General features: G+C 39.8%; 1 protein-coding gene across 3 annotated transcripts in view; it reads left to right on the forward strand.

Moving 5' to 3' along the window:
- The window catches only part of LOC143034665 (uncharacterized), a 733104-nt gene that overhangs the window by 708258 nt on the left and 4846 nt on the right, over positions 1 to 20000 (forward strand). For all 3 annotated transcript variants that reach the window (XM_076201030.1, XM_076201032.1, XM_076201029.1), the window contains one exon: positions 12686 to 12742. In XM_076201030.1, the coding sequence (XP_076057145.1) occupies positions 12686 to 12742 (57 nt within the window). The remainder of the gene's footprint in view (positions 1 to 12685; positions 12743 to 20000) is intronic.

Consider the following 20000-nt stretch of genomic DNA (forward strand, 5'->3'; position numbering starts at 1 on the left):
TGTGTGTGTGTGTGTGTGATTAAACTTTGCAGCAGCTTCTGCATTCACGAGTTTCTTGCTGACATATTCAGCTTTTCTAACACTTGAACATTGAATATCGTTGTCTAATTATGTGGCCAAACTTCATTTGGAATGGATGTAAAGACAATACTAACTTCTTGATTTTACTTGTAGAGCTTTCGCCTAACTTTAGGCATCTTCAGTACAAATTGAATGTAAAGAGTAATGGTGACAATAACTACACAAACCATAATTATGGAACATTAGAAGAGATAGGGGATTCAGACAGCCAATCAGGAGACAGGGCCTGTACTTTCGTCTACTGGGTCAACGGTGAACCTAAGCTTGTGATCTATATACTTAGAAGTAGGAATGATGAGTTGGTCAGGATTTTGTTTGTTCATGGTGGGATTTTGTCCTTTAATGTAAAGTGCTTCATGAATGAGAAGGCAACTATAGCTCGATTGCCTTTGTAGAATGATGGTTCCTTCTTCCAGATCCTTCCTTGTGACTGGGGATTGATATGTGTCAATGTGGTGTTATTAAATGGCCATTAGAGAGGTGAAGGGTGAGGCATCATCCTAGAAGCGTATTGGTGCATTTATGTTAAGTGAGCATGTTCACTGTACATATTCAGTGTGTATTCGTGCAGCGACGAGCTGTTCAATATGTACACTGTACCAGGATTTAGCCTTCCTATATTGTGTGTGGATGTGCGCGCATTTCCCTAGTGTTTATTCGTATGAAGTGGTATATTTGTATTGTGTGACTTATATGCATGTAATAAGAGTTAATGTATTGTAATGTCTGTGAATCTGTATTGTTTGCCACGTCAGAATGTGAATTCGTATGACCTGGGCCTCAAGGCTGTGTATGCTTGTGCTCTACATATGTGTGTGCATTTTATGTGAACCGTTATACTATGATCATGCATAAACGTATACTCTCTCCACGAATAACACGTGTTTATTTCCTTATTTCTAGTGCATTCTGCTCCTTTCCTTCGCACTGTATTTTTGTGTCTCTCTCAACTGGTTCGTTGTATGGTTCTTGTCCTTTCGCTCGTGTGTGTTGATGCGTGGGTGCCCACTTTTCAGGCAAACGTGTCGGGTTTACCCTTGCTGGGATTTCCTCCAGCTGAATCGCCCCCAGCGCTACAGAGCGTCGGGGGTGCTGTGGAGCAAGATCTAAGAATATAAGGTCTAACCACTTCCAACCGAATTTCGAGGGAGTTGGCGCAGCGGGCCCGTGAACGTCACCTGGCTGCTCAAAGTGGGGTTAGCGGGTCCTATAGCTGTCAGTTGAAGCTGGTCCGTCGTTCAAAAATGACGTTGCCTTCGCTCGCACTGCTCCACGCAATTAGCTATATTCTGACAAATATTATATAAAATATATATATAAATATATATAAAATATTATAGTTCCTGTCTATATGAATATATATATATATATATATATATATATATATAATATATAAAATATTATAGTTCCTGTCTTCCTTGGCGTTTCACAGTTTTCTTCAGTGTATCACAAAGAGAAAGTGGACTCAGCCAAATGACGTCAGAAGCTGCGCAGAAGAATTCCAACGGTCTGACCTGTATATTTAGACCTTGCTGTGGAGGTGGAGGAGAAAGGACTCTTCGAGACAGGCTCCTCCGCCTCCTCTCCGGGCTTTCATTCAGCTGAATAAAATCGCACGGGTTCAGCTCGGTTAAGCTCGTGGACGGAGCGGATGGGGGGTGGAGGTGGGGGAGGTTAAGAGGCCAAATGTGCCTTTGTCCTTCTTATCTGCATTTCGTGACCCCTTTGTTGATCTTTGTTCACGTTGTTCACGTGTGTTGTTGATCTGCAGCCATCTTTGTCGCCCCAAATGCAAAGAGGACGTGGTCCCGGCTTGTTTTCCATTCCCCCCCTCCCCTTCCGTCCTCATTGTTTGTGTTATCAGGATTGCTCACATCAGCTAAACCATCGTGTCTGCATTTTCCATATTTTTCTCACCTTTCAATGTTCGGTATTGTGCTTGTTACGATCACAGCACTCGTGACCAAAGAGGTCATGGAGATCGTATACAACTCAGTCATCACTCTCATCCGCAGAATAGAATCATCACACCTTAGCCGGAATAAACACTGTAAATGGATCTTCGGGGGTGAATGACGTCATGTTTGTGGGCCAGTGTACATGTATATGGGCATTTTTCTTTCCACTTGCACACTGTCCTTCCGTCCCAGAGGGAGCCCATCATTCACTCCTTTCACCCCATACGAAGTATTTACTGCCTACGAGCCAGTCACATGTCTCCATTCTAAGAAAAAAGCTAGTCCATTTTAAACTTGTGCTATCCCTCCTTGAGTGCACCCGCCCCTGTACCACCGTGACACTACCGTCTCGGCGCATTACTGTTCCCAAGGATAGAATCTCTGGTTATTGGCGACAGAATGCAGTCTCCGCTCCCCCCCCCACCTCTCTCTCTTTATCCCCCGTCACCGTCGTGAAGGGGGACAAGAAGACCGTCGTTGAACCCCCTTTGTTTCGATGACGCACTCTGTGTATTTGAAGCTGGGCAGTACCGGGCAGTTACTCAGAATAAAATCTGGTCTTTCCAACTACCGGGCAGTTTAGACATAAACGGATAACCTGAAGTACTGGAACTACATGATGGTGGTAGCAATAATGGTGATGTTGTGGGTCTAATGAGAGTACTACAGCCAGAGGTTGAGGTATTAACTTTCCGTCACTTTTTCTCTCTCCCGTATTCTCATTCTTTCCACTTTTCTTCATTCTTATCTGTATCTCTTTCCTTTATCTCCTCTTACTTTTCTCCCTCTCTATTACTATTATTATTGATAATATTATAATTATTATTGTTGGTTATTATTATAAATATTATTATTATTGTCATTGTTGTTGTTGTTGTTATTGTTGTTGTTATTGTTATTGTTATTATTTATTATTATGATGATAATGATGTGCATGGATTTATATTTACATTGTCCAATAGTTCCTGAATATTTTGATGTTTGCATCTGCACACATACTATAAATACACACACACATACACACACACACACACACACACACACACACATATATATATATATATATAATATATATATATATATATATATATATATATATATATTATTGAGACGCTCTGACAAGTTGAATTGGGTGAGAAAAGGAAAGACTGGAGTCTTATTCCTAGTTTTATTCTTGGCTAGTTTCACCACATTTTTCAAAAGAAAATGTTTGTTGCGAAATCAGGCAAGAATAAAACTCGGGTTAAGATTCCAGTCTTTTCTCTTCCCACCCTCTATATATACATGCATATATATATATATATATATAATATATATATATATATATATATATATATATACACACACATATGGGCAGGAGAATTTCTCTTATGCATACCTCATTGAAAGTGATGGCTAGATGTGTGCTTATTAATTTCTTAAGCTTATTTTCCATATGTCTTAATATGGACATACTCTACTTTGAAAGGAGGTTTAGGACTTCACAGTAGGTAGTCATTATTGCTAGGTCGCTATTTCGGGTACAAGACCCTTCTTCAGTAGCTTGGGATATTGTAAGAATGTTCCAGTGAATTGTGTGATGATATTTCATTTGATATATTTGTGTTCATACTTGCTCTTCTCTGGGGGGAGGTTACCGGATAACTGGGAGAGATTACCGGATAGCTCGGTCAGTGTCAGGTTATCGTAATCTTGGAAGAGCCTTTTCGGATTGTGACATAATGTCGCATGCTTGGTTTCGTGGCGTTTTGTCCTATACTTGGGTTTGTGGTGTTTTTCCCGTACATGGGTCGGTGGGGCTATAAAATAAAACATCACAAACCCAAGTATGGGACAAAACTCCACAAAACAACAGTATGCGTCTTTACGTCTCAACCCGAAGCCGGAGGCTCTCCCAAGCATATGACCACCCGTCTACCCGAGCTACCCGGTAACCTTTTCCAGTATGAACACAAACATATAAAATGAAATATCATCACACCATTCATCGGAACATTCTTACCCTACTACAGAGAAAGAATATCCCATGATACTGAAGAAGAGTGTATCCTCAACTGGTGTTGAGTAAATACATAACACAGAACTTAAGGCGGCGATACCAAACTCGTTGTAACTTCTTTTCCTTTATTAAAAAGGTTTACTGGTTCACAATTTCTTCTATGGTTTTTACACACTGTCAATCACTTCCTGGTTCTATACCACAATGCACTATTTAATGTCTCTGTACGTATCATCGGACCGACTCGACTTATCGCCTTCTGCATGTGGTCTTAAAGGGCGGAAGTAATGGCGTAAGCATTTATGAGGTCTCACGCTTGTATAAGCTTTAGAGTTTATGCGAGCAAGATTACAAACATATGGTACTATTACTATCTTGGGGTCACATTATATAATGTAGTCTAACAGCTAAAATATATATATATCCAGGGGAGGGGCGTCAATATTCGTAATATCGTGTTTTAATCCTGTGTGGTTACTCGGGTGGTGGTGTGGGTTCGTATGTTTGTTACTTGGGCAGTGGCGGACGGAATAGCACAATTCTTGACTCAGCAATCTTTTAGTCAGCAAGATGGGCCGGACGTCGGCGGACAGTGAATGAGTGAGTGAGTGGTGGTGTGAGCGAGTGGTATGAGTGGGCGATATTACTCTTCATGTATATGGGGCGTATACAAGGGTCTTGTGTCGCGATCTAGCAATAATAACATAAACCTCCTTGAAAAGGAGATTAAGTCCATACTAAGGCATATGTAAAATATTCATAAGAAAATAAAAGACCCACAAGCCATCATTATCAATAAGATATATATATATATATATATATATATATATATATATATATATATATATAATGTGTTTGAGATGAGGTGTCAGAGAAGTATGGTGGGGGTTACTAGGCTGGATAGAGTGAGAAATGAGGAGGTGAGGAGGAGAACAGGGGTGAAAAAGGATTTGGGAGATAGGGTTGATGAAAGAATATTAGGATGGTTTGGACACATGGAAAGAATGAGTGAAGAAAGACTAGTAAAAGAGGTATGGAAGGCAGTGTGGAGGGAGTGAACATGAGGGGACGTCCTAGGATGAGGTGGATGGATGGGGTGAAGGGGGCTTTGGGGAAGAGGGGAATGTCTGTTGAGGAAGGAAGGGAGAGGACGGAAGACAGAGGTGAGTGGAGAATGGTTGTATATGGATGATGTTGTGACTGCATGAGGAGGAATGGGCTGGGGGGTGGGGTAGTATGTGTGAGTAAATTTTGACGCAGCCCGAAGGGATTTCTCCCCGTCCTCGCCTTATATGCAAAGGGGGACGGAGAGGGGGGGTCGCCGATTGGATGAAGCGGCCTTGCTGTGGATGTGCTGTGTCTTGCGACACTGCTTCTGACCCAGGGCGGTGGGCAGGGTGCAGGGATGACCCGTCATCCAGGAGGTGCTCAGATGAGAGGAAGGGTGGGAGGGGTGTGGAGTGTATTTAGGGATGAAATGGGTGGGAGTGTTTTTATGCCTTTCCCTTTTTGGCTACCTCCCTTGGAAGGGGGATACGAACCCTGACCCGTGCGTCGATAATCACGAGGCCAAGACGTTAGCGACCATGCTACATGGTGATGGTTCTAAAGGACTGTACTAGTCCCCGACCACGCTTCACGTAACATTGGAAGATCTAATCTCAATTTCATCTAATCCCGTATTAGGCGAGCCTTCCGACAAGTTGTGTATGTTTTAAGACAAATTGAACATTTTTAGAAGTTCCGCCATGGGATACGAACCCTGACCCGTGCGTCGATAATCACGAGGCCAAGACGTTAGCGACCATGCTACATGGTGATGGTTCAAAAGGACTGTACTAGTCCCCGACCACGCTTCACGTAACATTGGAAGATCTAATCTCAATTTCATCTAATCCCGTATTAGGCGAGCCTTCCGACAAGTTGTGTATGTTTTAAGACAGATTGAACATTTTTAGAAGCTCCGCCATGGGATACGAACCCTGACCCGTGCGTCGATAATCACGAGGTCAAGACGTTAGCGACCATGCTACATGGTGATGGTTCAAAAGGACTGTACTAGTCCCCGACCACGCTTCATGTAACATTGGAAGATCTAATCTCAATTTCATCTAATCCCGTATTAGGCGAGCCTTCCGACAAGTTGTGTATGTTTTAAGACAAATTGAACATTTTTAGAAGCTCCGCCATGGGATACGAACCCTGACCCGTGCGTCGATAATCACGAGGCCAAGACGTTAGCGACCATGCTACATGGTGATGGTTCAAAAGGACTGTACTAGTCCCCGACCACGCTTCACGTAACATTGGAAGATCTAATCTCAATTTCATCTAATCCCGTATTAGGCGAGCCTTCCGACAAGTTGTGTATATTTCTTAAGACAGATTGAACATTTTTAGAAGCTCCGCCATGGGATACGAACCCTGACCCGTGCGTCGATAATCACGAGGCCAAGACGTTAGCGACCATGCTACATGGTGATGGTTCAAAAGGACTGTACTAGTCCCCGACCACGCTTCACGTAACATTGGAAGATCTAATCTCAATTTCATCTAATCCCGTATTAGGCGAGCCTTCCGACAAGTTGTGTATGTTTTAAGACAGATTGAACATTTTTAGAAGCTCCGCCATGGGATACGAACCCTGACCCGTGCGAAATCGAATGTACTTGGAAAAAAAAGTGTAGAGTATAGCATTAATGTAGAACAATGTGCCAGTATAGGACAAAATATAATTTTAGGATATAATGTCGGTAGAGGACGAAATGTTACATTAGGATGTAATGTCATAGGACAAAATGTCGCAATGGGATGTAATGACAGTGGAGGACAAAAGATCACGATGGGAAGTAATGATAGTGGAGGACAAAATATCACGATAGGATGTAATGATAATGGAGGAGAAAATATCACGGTAGGATATAATGTCAGTGGAGGACAAAATATAATTTTAGGAAGGGATACCGGACAGAATGTCAATGAAGGCCAAAATATCATGATAGGATGTAATGACAGTGGAAGACAAAATATCACGATGGGATGTAATTATAGTGGAGGAAAAATATCACGGTAGGATATAATGTCACTGGAGGACAAAATATAATTTTAGGAAGGGATGCCGGACATAATGTCAATGAACGACGGGAGGCCGGCGTGAATCACGGTGACGTAGGGGGACAAAATGTACAAAAGAGATCGGATGACCGTGATCGACCAGATGTCCGTGATGGGGGAAATGTTAATTTTACTGGGAGAAATGTTAATGAGGCATTGAATATCAATAAAGGACCAAATAATAATATAGAGCAAGGTATAAATAAAAAACAAAATGATAATGTAAGACATGATATTGAAACTCAAAATGTGTCAAAAAGAAATAATCACGAGTTTCTTAAAACCATGTACTTTAATGCTCGTAGTATTAGGAACAAATTTCAAGAAATACAGGCGTATGTCAAAAGCGAAAATCTCGATATGATAGGAATAACCGAGACATGGTTAAATGGTGCAGAGTTCGAAGCTGAATTTAATATTGCGGGATTTAAACACTTTCATCAGGATAGAAACCACAAGAAAGGTGAGGGTGTTCTGTTGTACGTTAAAAATAATGTCCATGCTTGTGTTTTAGAGAAAGTGAAACAGGATGCATATGATAGTTTGTGGGTTGAGTTAACCCAAACAAATGGACAAAAAATGAATATAGGTGTAATATATAGGCCAAAGACATTATCATTAGCAGACGACAAACTGTTATTTCAAGAACTGTCTAGTTTCTGCAACCGGGATTTATTGATAATGGGTGATTTCAATTTTACTGACATTGATTGGATGACCCTTGAACATGGCCATATAGGTAGTCGCTTGATTGATTTTCTTGGTGACAATTACTTAATTCAGCATGTAAAAGAGCCCACAAGATATGGAAACTTACTCGATCTATTGATCACTAGCCGCGAAAGCATGGTAACTGATGTAGAAGTCGGTGAATCTGTTGCAAATAGCGATCACAACTTAGTTAGATTCAAACTCCTAAACAATTTTAGAATAGATACTTGTGTTTCTAAAATACCCGATTTCAGTAAAGCTCAGTTCATAGGACTACGTCAGGATCTTCAGCTTACATATTGGGAGGCAAAATTAAACGAAAGGCCTGTAGATCAGATGTGGGAAATATTTCAAAATACGCTCACTAAGATGATTCAAACTTACATTCCTTTTAAGGACAGACGTCCCCCAAATCAGGCTCGCCCAAAGTGGCTCGACAGTGAAACTGAAAAAAGTATTGCTAAAAAGAGACAGGCTTATAAGAAATATAAGTGCTCGGGTGCATCTAATGACTGAAAGTTATGTATCAATACAGAGAGATTTAAAAAAGACAATAAGAAAAAGAAAACGACAATACGAAATGAACATCGCTGATAAATCCAAAGAGAATCCCAAAGAATTCTATAGTTACATTAGAGATAAAAAGGTTGTTAGGAATCACATTGGTCCACTATTATCTGCTGCCGGTCAACTTGAATATTCAAATGAAGGAATGTGTAATATTTTAAACAATTATTTTAGCTCGGTATTCGTAAACAAAACACCTCAAAGTGAACTCCAAACTGAAACCTGTGAAAAGTCTAGGGTAAACTTACTACGGTAAATATAACAAAAGAAAAAATTAAAAGGTGTATAGATAAACTCAAAGTTAATAAAACACCAGGGCCTGACGGTTGGCATCCAAGAATCTTAAAGGAAATGAAAAATTATATTGTTGTTCCATTAGAAATAATTTTCAAGAAATCCGTCATATCTGGAGATGTCCCAGGATAATAGAAGTTAGCTAACGTTACTTCTATATTAAAAAAAGGTGACAAAAAGAAGCCAAATAACTATAGGCCTATAAGTTTGACTTCAATCGTAGGAAAAATAATGGAAACTATCATCAGAGATGCTATCGAACATCATTTAGAAAGTAACCGTTTGATAAATGATAGCCAGCATGGTTTCAGACGGAAACGTTCTTGCGTGACTAACTCGAATTCTACAACACAGTTATCTCGAATTATGACAAAAGAAACAATATAGATTTAATATATCTAGACTTTGCAAAAGCTTTTGATACCGTCCCACACGAAAGACTAATTACTAAATTAGCTTTACACGGAATAAGTGGTAGCCTATTAGGTTGGACTAGTAATTGGTTGAATGGTCGAAAACAGAGAGTTGTTTTAAATGGAAAAACTTCTAGATGGAAAAATGTTACAAGTGGAGTTCCTCAGGGTTCCGTTCTTTGGCCACTTCTGTTCATAGTATATATAAATGATATAGACCATGGACTAAAATCTACTGTTTCCAAATTTGCTGATGATACAAAACTGTGCGGAGTGGCAAATGATCACTCAAACCAATTAGATATTCAAGAAGATTTAGATAAATTACAGCAATGGTCTGAAAAGTGGCAAATGAAATTTAACACAAGTAAATGCAAGGTAATGCACATAGGTAAAAATAACAGTAAGTACGATTACAAGTTATTTGGAAATTCGTTAACAAAAGTGGATAGTGAAAAAGATCTCGGCGTAATTATCAGTAACGACCTCAAATCATCCAAGCATTGTATTTCAGCTTCTGAGAAAGCAAATAAGGTTCTAGGACTGATTGCGCGATCTTTTGATTTCAAAAGTCCATCACTCATTAACAAGCTATATAAATCGTTAGTTCGTCCACATTTGGAATATGCTGTTTCCGTGTGGTCACCGAATCTCATTAAAGACATTGATAGACTGGAAAAAGTGCAACGGCGAGCCACAAAACTGATTCCAAATATCAAAAATAAATCATACGAAAATCGACTAAAACATATTAATCTGTTTTCCCTAAAAAAGCGTAGACTCAGAGGTGACTTGATACAGGTCTTTAAGATTTAAAGAGAATTGACAACATCAAAAGAGACAAAATTTTCACATTGAATGAGAATCAGACAAGAAACAATGGTCTCAAACTGTCCGGGAATAGATTCAATTTGGAAGTAGGTAGAAACAACTTTGCCAACCGTGTAGTTAATGAATGGAATAAACTTCCTGCACAGGTAGTGCAATGTAGTTCAGTTCGAAGCTTTAAGAATCATTTAGATAAACACCTAAGCAAGATATTGTAATGATTATAATTTATTTTATATTATTTGTTTTTGTTTTGTTATCATTTGTCTGTCTGATTTTCATTTATTATTAGTTATATGTCAATTTATTATTATTTACTATTTATCTGTTTGTTTATTATCTAATTATACCTATGCATTTGTTATGTATTTTATTTGTTATTCACATTATTATAGTTTTTATCTAATATTTTATCATTATTATGATTTTTTCGCATCCGACCTAGATATGGACCAAAAGGTCTCCTGTCGGCATGCTCCGCCTTTGTAATCCTTTGTATATATGTATGTATGTATGTATATATATATATATATATATATATATATATATATACATAAAAAAATATTTCTCTCTAAAACCTTCCAACCTCCTACTCCGGAAATGAGTCATCACCGGAAACACTAACTCCCGGGGACACATCTGACTCAGACTCAGAGAATCTTTACGAAATATTACCAAGAGAATCTTTACGAAATAACGCTAAGAGAATCTTTACGAAATATTGCCAAGAGAATCTATATACATAAAAACGGAATTACGGAATTCTGACAAAAGAATATTTACGAAATATTAATGAGAAAATATTTACGAAATATTGCCAAGAGAATCTTTACCAAATGTTAACAAGAGAATCTTTACGAAATATTACCAAGAGAATCTTTACGAAATATTGCTAAGAGAATCTTTACGAAATATTGCCAAGAGAATCTCCACTCCACTAACATAAAAAAATATTTCTCTCTAAACCTTCCAACCTCCTACGCAAGGCCCAACCCGGAAATGAGTCATCACCGGAAACACTAATATTACCATGGAAAAAGAAAGTGGTGCTAACAAGAAAAAGAGAATCTTTACGGAATTCTGACAAAAGAATCTTTACGAAATATTAATGAGAAAATATTTACGAAATATTGCCAAGAGAATCTTTACCAAATGTTAACAAGAGAATCTTTACGAAATATTACCAAGAGAATCTTTACGAAATATTGCTAAGAGAATCTTTACGAAATATTGCCAAGCGAAGCAAGAAAAAGAGAATCTTTACGGAATTCTGACAAAAGAATCTTTACGAAATATTAATGAGAAAATATTTACGAAATATTGCCAAGAGAATCTTTACCAAATGTTAACAAGAGAATCTTTACGAAATATTGCTAAGAGAATCTTTACGAAATATTGCCAAGCGAAGCGAAGCGAAGCGAAGCGAGCTACGCCGTAGGCCAAGCACACCTGGCGAAGCCAGGTCCGGGTGCTTATATATATATATATATATATATATGTATATACATATGTATATACATATATATATATATATATATATATGTATATTCTCGCGCACTCTCTCTCTCTCTCTCTCTTGGGTAGGCTTGGTTAAAAGCAACTGCAAATTCAGCGCTGACCAATTTTTTCTTCAGTTTCCAACTTCCTGAAGGTATCCTTTACAGCAAGGGGTAAAGGAAAGAGTAGATTTCCTATTCCGGTTATTATTGGCTTGACGTTTCGACTCTGCATGAGTTATTACGAAATGACAAAAATAGAACAAATGCATGGGTTTATATAGTACAAAGATGCAGAAGTACAGCGTGTGATTGGCTGGAAGGATGACCTTTTCTCGTCCCCTCATGGTTGAGAGGGCGGGACAGTTTTCCACGTACGCTTATTGGCTGGCTTGTCCGTTCTTTCGAGCCTCACTACCCCGAGGCTGTAGCATGATGTTTTCCATCCTGCCTCGGGGCTTGCCTCTCCTGAAAGGCTTAATACTTGGGAGTTGCAGTTGTTTTTAACCAAGCCTGCCTAAAAGAAAATTTACTTTTAAGATTGATGGCTAATTGAGCATTTATTATTTTCTTAAAGTTATTTATCATATGCCTTGCTATGGACTCATGTTCCTTTGAAAGGAGGTTTATGGTTTCACTCTAGGTGTTGGTCAAGACCCTTCCTCAGTAGCTTTAGAAGCAATATACATTAAGGAGTTGAGCACAAATCTAAATATACAAGCAAGAGACAAACCGTCACAAATCCAAACATGAGACATAACCCCACAAATCCAAGTCCGAGACAAAACGCCACGAACCCAAGCATACAGCATTTCGTCACAACACGAAGTCGGAGCTTCCCGGAACACGTGACATTTCATCACTGCCCGAGTTACCAGGTAACCTCTCCCTAGTGAAGAGCAAGTATGAAAACTTACGTATATAAAGTAATATAATTACAAAATTCACCAGAATAATTCTTATCCTGACCAGATAGAATATCCTTAAAGGTATTGAAGAAGAGTCTTGAACCCGAAATCGCGATAGTAAGGCATATGAAAAAAAACTTTAAGAAAAATAATGAATGCTCAATTAGCCATCACTTTTAATGAAGTATGCATAAGAGAAAATCTCGTGTCCATGTATACTATGATAAATATTTATAGTGTGTGTATAGACTTAAAGTCGGGTTGTTTTGAGGGACGTTGTAAATGAGTTTCTGTTTTGATTTCGCCCCTCTTGCAGCTGAAGGAGCAGGAGGCGCAGCGGCGGCGAGAGGAGCAGTTCAGGGAGCATGAGCAGGTAAGTCAACAGTGGCCCTCGAGTGCCCTTTGTGTCAGGTGAAGTCGGGTCATGCTAAGCTCCGTTCCCGCGAGTGAAGTGCGGAGATCACATGATGTGCATGCGAGCCTGTCCAGGGAATGTGTCAAAGAAGATACGGTCCAGTTTATATATATATATATATAATATATATATATATATATATGTATATAAATGTATATAGATATATGATAGGAAGAGTTAAGGATGTACATGTGCTAAGGGGAGAGGGTGGGGGAATATCAGATCATTTTTTGGTGGAAGGTAAGTTGAGAGTGGAGGATAGATGGAGAAAGAGGAAAGGGACAAAAGGTAAGGAGGTTCTTAGAGTGAACTCTTTGAATGAAAAGGGAAAGGAGAAGGAGTACGAAAAGCTGAAGGAGGAGTGGGAGGGAGTAAAGGATAGAGTGGAGCTGGGTGTGGAGGAGGAATGGGGATGGTTCAAGGAGGGAGTCATAAAGTGTGCAAGGATGGTGTGTGGAACAAGAAGGACAGGGGGAAATAGAAGAAAGGGTAGTGAATGGTGGGATGAGGAAACAAAGAAGGTTGTAGAAGAGAAGAAGCAAGCTTTCACAGATTGGTTACAAAATAGGACGAGGGAGTCATATGAGAGGTACAAAGAAAAGAAAAGAGAAGTAAAGCAAAAGGTAAAGGAGGCAAAGATGATAGCAGATGTGAAATGGGGTAAGAGTATGACAGAAAAATTTGAAAGTAATAAAAAGATGTTTTGGAAAGAAATTAAGAGAGGAAGAGGAGGCGAATCAAGTAGAGAAGAAAAGGTAAAAGGTGCAGATGGAGAGATGATAATGGAAGAGAAGGCAGTAAGGGGAAGATGGGCAGAATATTTTAGGGAGTTGCTAAATGTGAAGGAGGATAGGGAGGGAAAGATAGCTGCAGTGGGAAATGCGAAGAAAATGAGAGTGATGAGTTAGGAGGATGGAGGAGAAATAAGGAAGGATGAGGTGAAGGCAGTTGTTAAGATGATGAAAGCAGGTAAGGCACCTGGTCTGGATGGATGCCATGCAGAATGTCTGAAAAAGGGAGGTACAGTGATGGTGGACTGGCTGGTGAGGTTATTTTATGTTTGCTGGAGAGAGGGTAGAATGCCGGAGGACTGGAGGAGTGCCTGTATAGTTCCTCTTTACAAGGGAAAAGGGGGCAAGTGTGAATGTAGTAGTTTCAGAGGGATTAGCTTGTTAAGTGTAGTTGGGAAGGCTTATGGGAGGATCTTGATTGAGAGGATTAGGAGAGGAACAGAAGGAGTAATTGGTGAGGAACAGTGTGGATTTAGGACAGGTAGAGGTTGTGTAGATCAGATCTTTGTGGTAAGACAGATATGTGAGAAAGCTATAGGAAAGGGGAAGGATGTTTTTTGGGCTTTTGTGGATCTGGAAAAGGCTTACGATAGGGTAGACAGAAAGGCACTGTGGGAGGTTCTGCAGATATACGGGATAGGAGGAAAGCTTCTGAAAGCTGTCAAGAGTTTTTATAAGAGTAGTAGAGCTTGTGTCAGGATTGGAAATGGAGAGAGTGAATGGTTCGAGGTAAAGGTGGGACTTCGTCAAGGATGCGTTATGTCGCCCTGGCTGTTCAACTTATACATGTATGGGGTAGTGCGAGAGGTAAATGCAAGGGTAGTGGGCAAGGGATTGGAGATGGTTAAAGAAAATGGAGAAAAGTGGGAGGTGAGCCAGCTGTTGTTTGCTGACGACACTGCGCTTGTGGCAGGATCGGAGGAGGGATTGAGGAAGTTGGTGGCAGAGTTTGGGAGAGTATGTGATAGAAGAAAGCTAAAGATAAATGTGGGTAAAAGTAAGGTGGTGAGATGTACAAGGGGTGATAATGGCAGTAGACTGGAAGTGAGCATTAAGGGAGAGCGACTGGAGGAAGTGGACAGTTTTAGATACTTGGGTGCAAATGTGGCAGGAAAAGGTGGAGTGAAAGTGGAGGTAGAATGTAGATTGAGAGAAGCGAGTAAATGCCTTGGTGGATTAAAGAGTGTAATGAGGAATAGACATTTGGGAATGGATGCTAAGAGGAGACTGTATGAAGGAGTGATTGTGCCAACAGCACTGTATGGGGCAGAAACATGGAACATAAGAGAGGAAGAGAGAAGGAGTTTGAATGTGTTTGAGATGAGGTGTCTGAGAAGTATGATGGGGGTTACTAGGCTAGATAGAGTGAGAAATGAGGAGGTGAGGAGGAGAACAGGGGTGGAAAAGGAGCTGGGAGATAGGGTTGATGAAAGAGTATTAGGATGGTTTGGACACATGGAAAGAATGAGTGAAGAAAGACTAGTAAAGGCGGTATGGAAGGCAGATGTGAAGGGAGTGAACATGAGGGGACGTCCTAGGATGAGGTGGATGGATGGGGTGAAGGGGGCTTTGGGGAAGAGGGGAATGTCTGTTGAGGAAGGACGGGAGAGGACAGAAGACAGGGGTGAATGGAGAATGTTTGTATATGGATGATGTTGTGATTGCATGAGGTGGAATGGACGGAGGGATGGGGGGTGAGGTAGTATGTGTGAGCAAAATTTGACGCAGCCCGAAGGGATTTCTCCCCGTCCTCTCCTTTTATGCAATGGGGGGACGGAGAGGGGGGATCGCCGATTTAATGAAGCGGCGTTGCTGTGGATGTGCTGTGTCCTGCGACACTGCTTGTGACCCAGGGCAGTGGACAAGGTGCAGGGATGACCCGTCATCCAGGAGGTGCTCAGATAAGAGGGAGGGTGGAGGGGTGTGGAGTGTATTCAAGGATGGAATGGGTGGAAATGATTTTATGCCTTCCCCTTTTTGGCTACCTCCCTTGTAAGGGGGAAAAAGCCTTGGTATATGTATGTGTACACTACGACCGGAGATAATAGTCCATGATGAATTTTTACCATATCTCAATAACTATTACGTCGATTTAGATGAAAATTTACATGGCATTAGATTACACTATCAGTAGCCTTTCATTAAAATTTGAAGTCAATATCTTTGTTAGTTTTTTAATAATCCAATTTTTTTGTTTTTCAGGTGAACAGAGATAATAGTCCTGTTAAAAGAATTTATGTATTTTCGTTAATTATAAGGATAGATATACAAAGTAAAGCAAAATAAAAATTTTAAACAACCCATACCATAAGTATACAACATAACAATCAATTACAAGAATGAAATATTAAATATACATCTCATAAATTTATTATTAGTATTTGATATATGATCCATTTTGTCTGATGACCTCAAATATGCGATTGGTAGTTGAATCAGTCAGTTTTGTGATAGTGGCGGGTGGTACTGTTCTAGCAGCTTCTTTTATTGCTTCCCACAGTGAATCCTTAGACGTATATTGCTTGCCATTTAAGTAGATCTTCTTTTTTATGATACTCCACAAGTTTTCAATCGGATTTAAATCCGGAGAACAGGCTGGCCACTTCATCAAAGTGTCTCCATTAAATCCCATGGAGGAGAGCATTTCCGTTGTTTTCTTGGCAGCATGTGCTGGTGCATTATCATGCATAAAAATGACTTTTGTGAGCTTTGATAATGGGAGTTCATCCAGCCAGTCTGAGAGGACATTTTCAATAAAGTCACAGTATGTTGTTGCAGTAATTTTCACACCTTCTGGCACTTTAAATGGGCCAATCATAGTGTTTCCCATGATACCTGCCCAAAACATTACTCCTCCACCCCCTTGTTGACGCCGCAAACGCATGTGAGCTGGGTTATCATTAAATATCCAACCTTTGCTCCATCCTTCAGGCCCGTCTAACGTGGCTCGGCACTCATCTGTAAATAATATATTCTTAACATCGGTTTTCATGTGTTTCCTCGCCCATTCTAGCCTAGCTTTTTTATGTTTCGGTGCCAATGGAGGCCTACATGTAGGTTTATTATATTTAGCAAGTTGAAACAATATCTTATTTCGGGTTGTTTTGGAGACATCTTGAATTCCAGCATCTGCAAACAAGGTTTTACTTGTAGTTCCAGGGTTTTTCTTTACGCATCGCTTAAGATGAGAGATGTCACGCGATGTAACAGACTTGAACTTTATCACTGCGCACTTTCCTAAATTTGGGATTTTGTAAAAATCTACGAATTGTCTTTATATGTCGACCTAGTTTCTTGGCTACTTCACCAGCTGACTTTCCTTGCGCTATTTCCTTTATAATTTTGTTTCTCTCACACTCTGTAAGATCTTTCCCACGCCCCATTCTTTAATATTCAATAGGAGGACTATTATCTCTGTTCACCTGAAAAACAAACAAATTGGATTATTAAAAAACTAACAAAGATATTGACTTCAAATTTTAATGAAAGGCTACTGATAGTGTAATCTAATGCCATGTAAATTTTCATCTAAATCGACGTAGTAGTTATTGAGATATGGTAAAAATTCATCATGGACTATTATCTCCGGTCGTAGTGTATATATATATATATATATATATATATATATATATATATATATATATATATATATATATATATATGTGTGTGTGTGTGTGTGTGTGTGTGTGTGTGTATGTGTGTGTGTGTATATATATATTTATATTTATATTTATATATATTTGAATATCTAGGGAGCAGATTCTCTTGTATATATGCGTTATTAAAGTCGACAGCATTAAGGAGGTTGTTAATCTTCTTATGGGTATTCTCAAGCTTTCTAACCAGTACTTTGCCATTTGGAGGGTGGGCATAAACCAGATTGACAAAATGATTCATTCATTCAACGTTTCGTCTGCAAGAAGACATCTTTAGAAAAATCTGTAACATAAATATTACCGACATACAGAAATAAAGAACAAGGGTGTTAACCTAAAAAAAAATTCACTACCATGAAAATAGACATCAATAAATCAGCAATATTCAAATCCTATCTCGATACATGGGCCGTTGGGGACCAATACTTACAAAATTAAAGGTCCAAAGAAATGAAGGAAATCGTCGGGTGGTGACTTATATATATATATATATATATATATATATATATATATATATATATATATATATATATATATATATATATATATTATATATATATATATGTATATAATCTCAGAGAAGAGTAATGTCGTAGCACATTAGTAAAATAAGACTTGTCTCCCTTTATCGGAAAATAGGATTAGAAATAAATATATCTGTATATTTCGACCACTTTCTGTGGTCCTCTTCAGCAAATAAGTATCTAAGGTAGGGTAGTATAATATATATACAGAAAATTGGTATACAGTGAGGAACGGTGATAGATGGCTCAAGTAACATGACCTGAGTGAAGTGACCGATGGCTGTTTGGTTCCGGTCCCGTGATAGTTGATAATTTATTGACAGCTAAAGACGTGATGCAATCAGGTGACCACTGGCTTTCAGAGGTGTTAAAATTAGGGAAATGTTTTATAAAAAAGAATGCTACAATTTTCCTACAATGAAACTTAAAAAGGATGGCTGAATCGTCCCAACCAATTCGATGGTCCTTTTGGTAGGTGTGAAGAAACACAGGCGAGTTTGTTTGGGCATATTTCACTGAATTTTTGTGTTCTTTAATTCTTGTGTTGAGGTCACGTCCTGTTTGACCCCAGTATACATCTTCACAGTCTTGACATGGTATTTTATAAACTCCTGGGTTTTTATTCACCTTAGTTCTTTTGTGGATATTTACCCTTTTAAACAAACTATTGGTGTAGTTAAAGGTGAACTTAATTTTATCTTTGGGTAGTAATTTAGAGGCGGTGTTGGTGTATTCATTGTATGGTAAAGTAATACATTTGCTATCCCATCTGTACTTATTTGTGGGGTTAGGATTTGTTTTGTAAAAACTGACTTTAGCCTTACTGAGTGCTTTCTATAAAAACCAGTCCGGGTACCCTATTGTGAACTAAATCTAACTCTGTATCCTGATGTTGTGGGCTGCAAATCCTAAGAACTCTTGGAAAGAGTCCCGAAGCAACACTGTATTTAATTTTATCCGGCGAGACGGTGCAGTTCTTACCATACACATTGTGCTGAGCAAAGCTCTAGTTGAGCCTTCTGCCATACTGATATTCAACTGCTGCCTCAAGTTTCACGGACAGGAATCTCTCAGCCCCACAGTGGCTGGTAGTGGGTCTCGTATCCTTCCAGAGTTCGATTGAACTTGACAAAAAAATATTAGTCATACATATGGTTATTTTTTCTGCTGAAAATTAATCATGATGTCGATGAAAAGATGCGTCTTTGCTCCAAGGTGGACGATGGAATATCTCAAGTGGAACTGTGCGCAGACTGTGTGATGATGATGGTAAGAGTGAAAACCACTAGGGTATTTTATTTGAGAAAGAACTCTGGAAACGTCGGATTTTGTCCGCCTGTTTGCTTGCATTCGTCTTTATAGCTACAGTGTGCCTTATTCCCCATCCCTCCCCCTCCCTTCTTCCCTCCTTCCTTCCATCCCCCTCCCTTCTTCCCTCCTTCCTTCCATCCCCCTCCCTTCTTCCCTCCTTCCTTCCATCGCCCTCCCTTCTTCTCTCCTTCCTTCCATCCCCCTCCCTTCACCTCTCCCCCATCCGTCCTTCCTCGTATTGGAGGGAGAAGGCGGCCACCATGTAACACTTATCTCACAGTGTTAATCCACTGTGGAACCTTGGCCTGTTTTACTCTCATCCACCTACTCCACCTCTTCCTCTTCCTCCTCCTTCTCCTACTTCTTTTCCTCTTTCTCCTCCTCTACCTCCTCCGTCTTCTTAACCATCGCCTCCTCTTTCTCTCCTCTTCCTCTTCTTCCTCCTTCATATACAGCATATATATATATATATATATATGTATATATATATATATATATATATATATATATATATATACATATACATCTACATCTTCATCTTTCTCCACTTTATTTTTTGTTCTCCCCTCTCCCTTCTCTTTCGGAAGGTATTCGAGAGCGCCAGCGAGTCCAAGGGAGGGATGGAGTGAGGAGCGTTTCAGGGAGGACGAAATGAGGAACGGCGCCGAAATCGCTCAATGACGAGCTTTGAGCAAAAGTTAGGCTGAAAAAAATCCGTCTTTTTCTGGAGGATGAGACAGCGACACTGTCGTCACTGCCGAGGAGGAGAGTGTGGAGTTGTTGTGTGGGGAGGTATGGCCTGTTGGTGCTAGAAGTTGGAAGAGGCGAGGTTTTTGTTGGTAATGATGTACGAGGGTGCCTGGCAGCTCGGTGGGCAGCTGCCAGGCGACTTCGGCCACAAGCTCGAGGGGCGCCGCAGGAGCAGCCGCCGTTT

Source organism: Oratosquilla oratoria, chromosome 17 (assembly GCF_046742065.1).
Source record: "Oratosquilla oratoria isolate Oo_2021 chromosome 17, ASM4674206v1, whole genome shotgun sequence".
NCBI lineage: Eukaryota > Metazoa > Arthropoda > Malacostraca > Stomatopoda > Squillidae > Oratosquilla > Oratosquilla oratoria.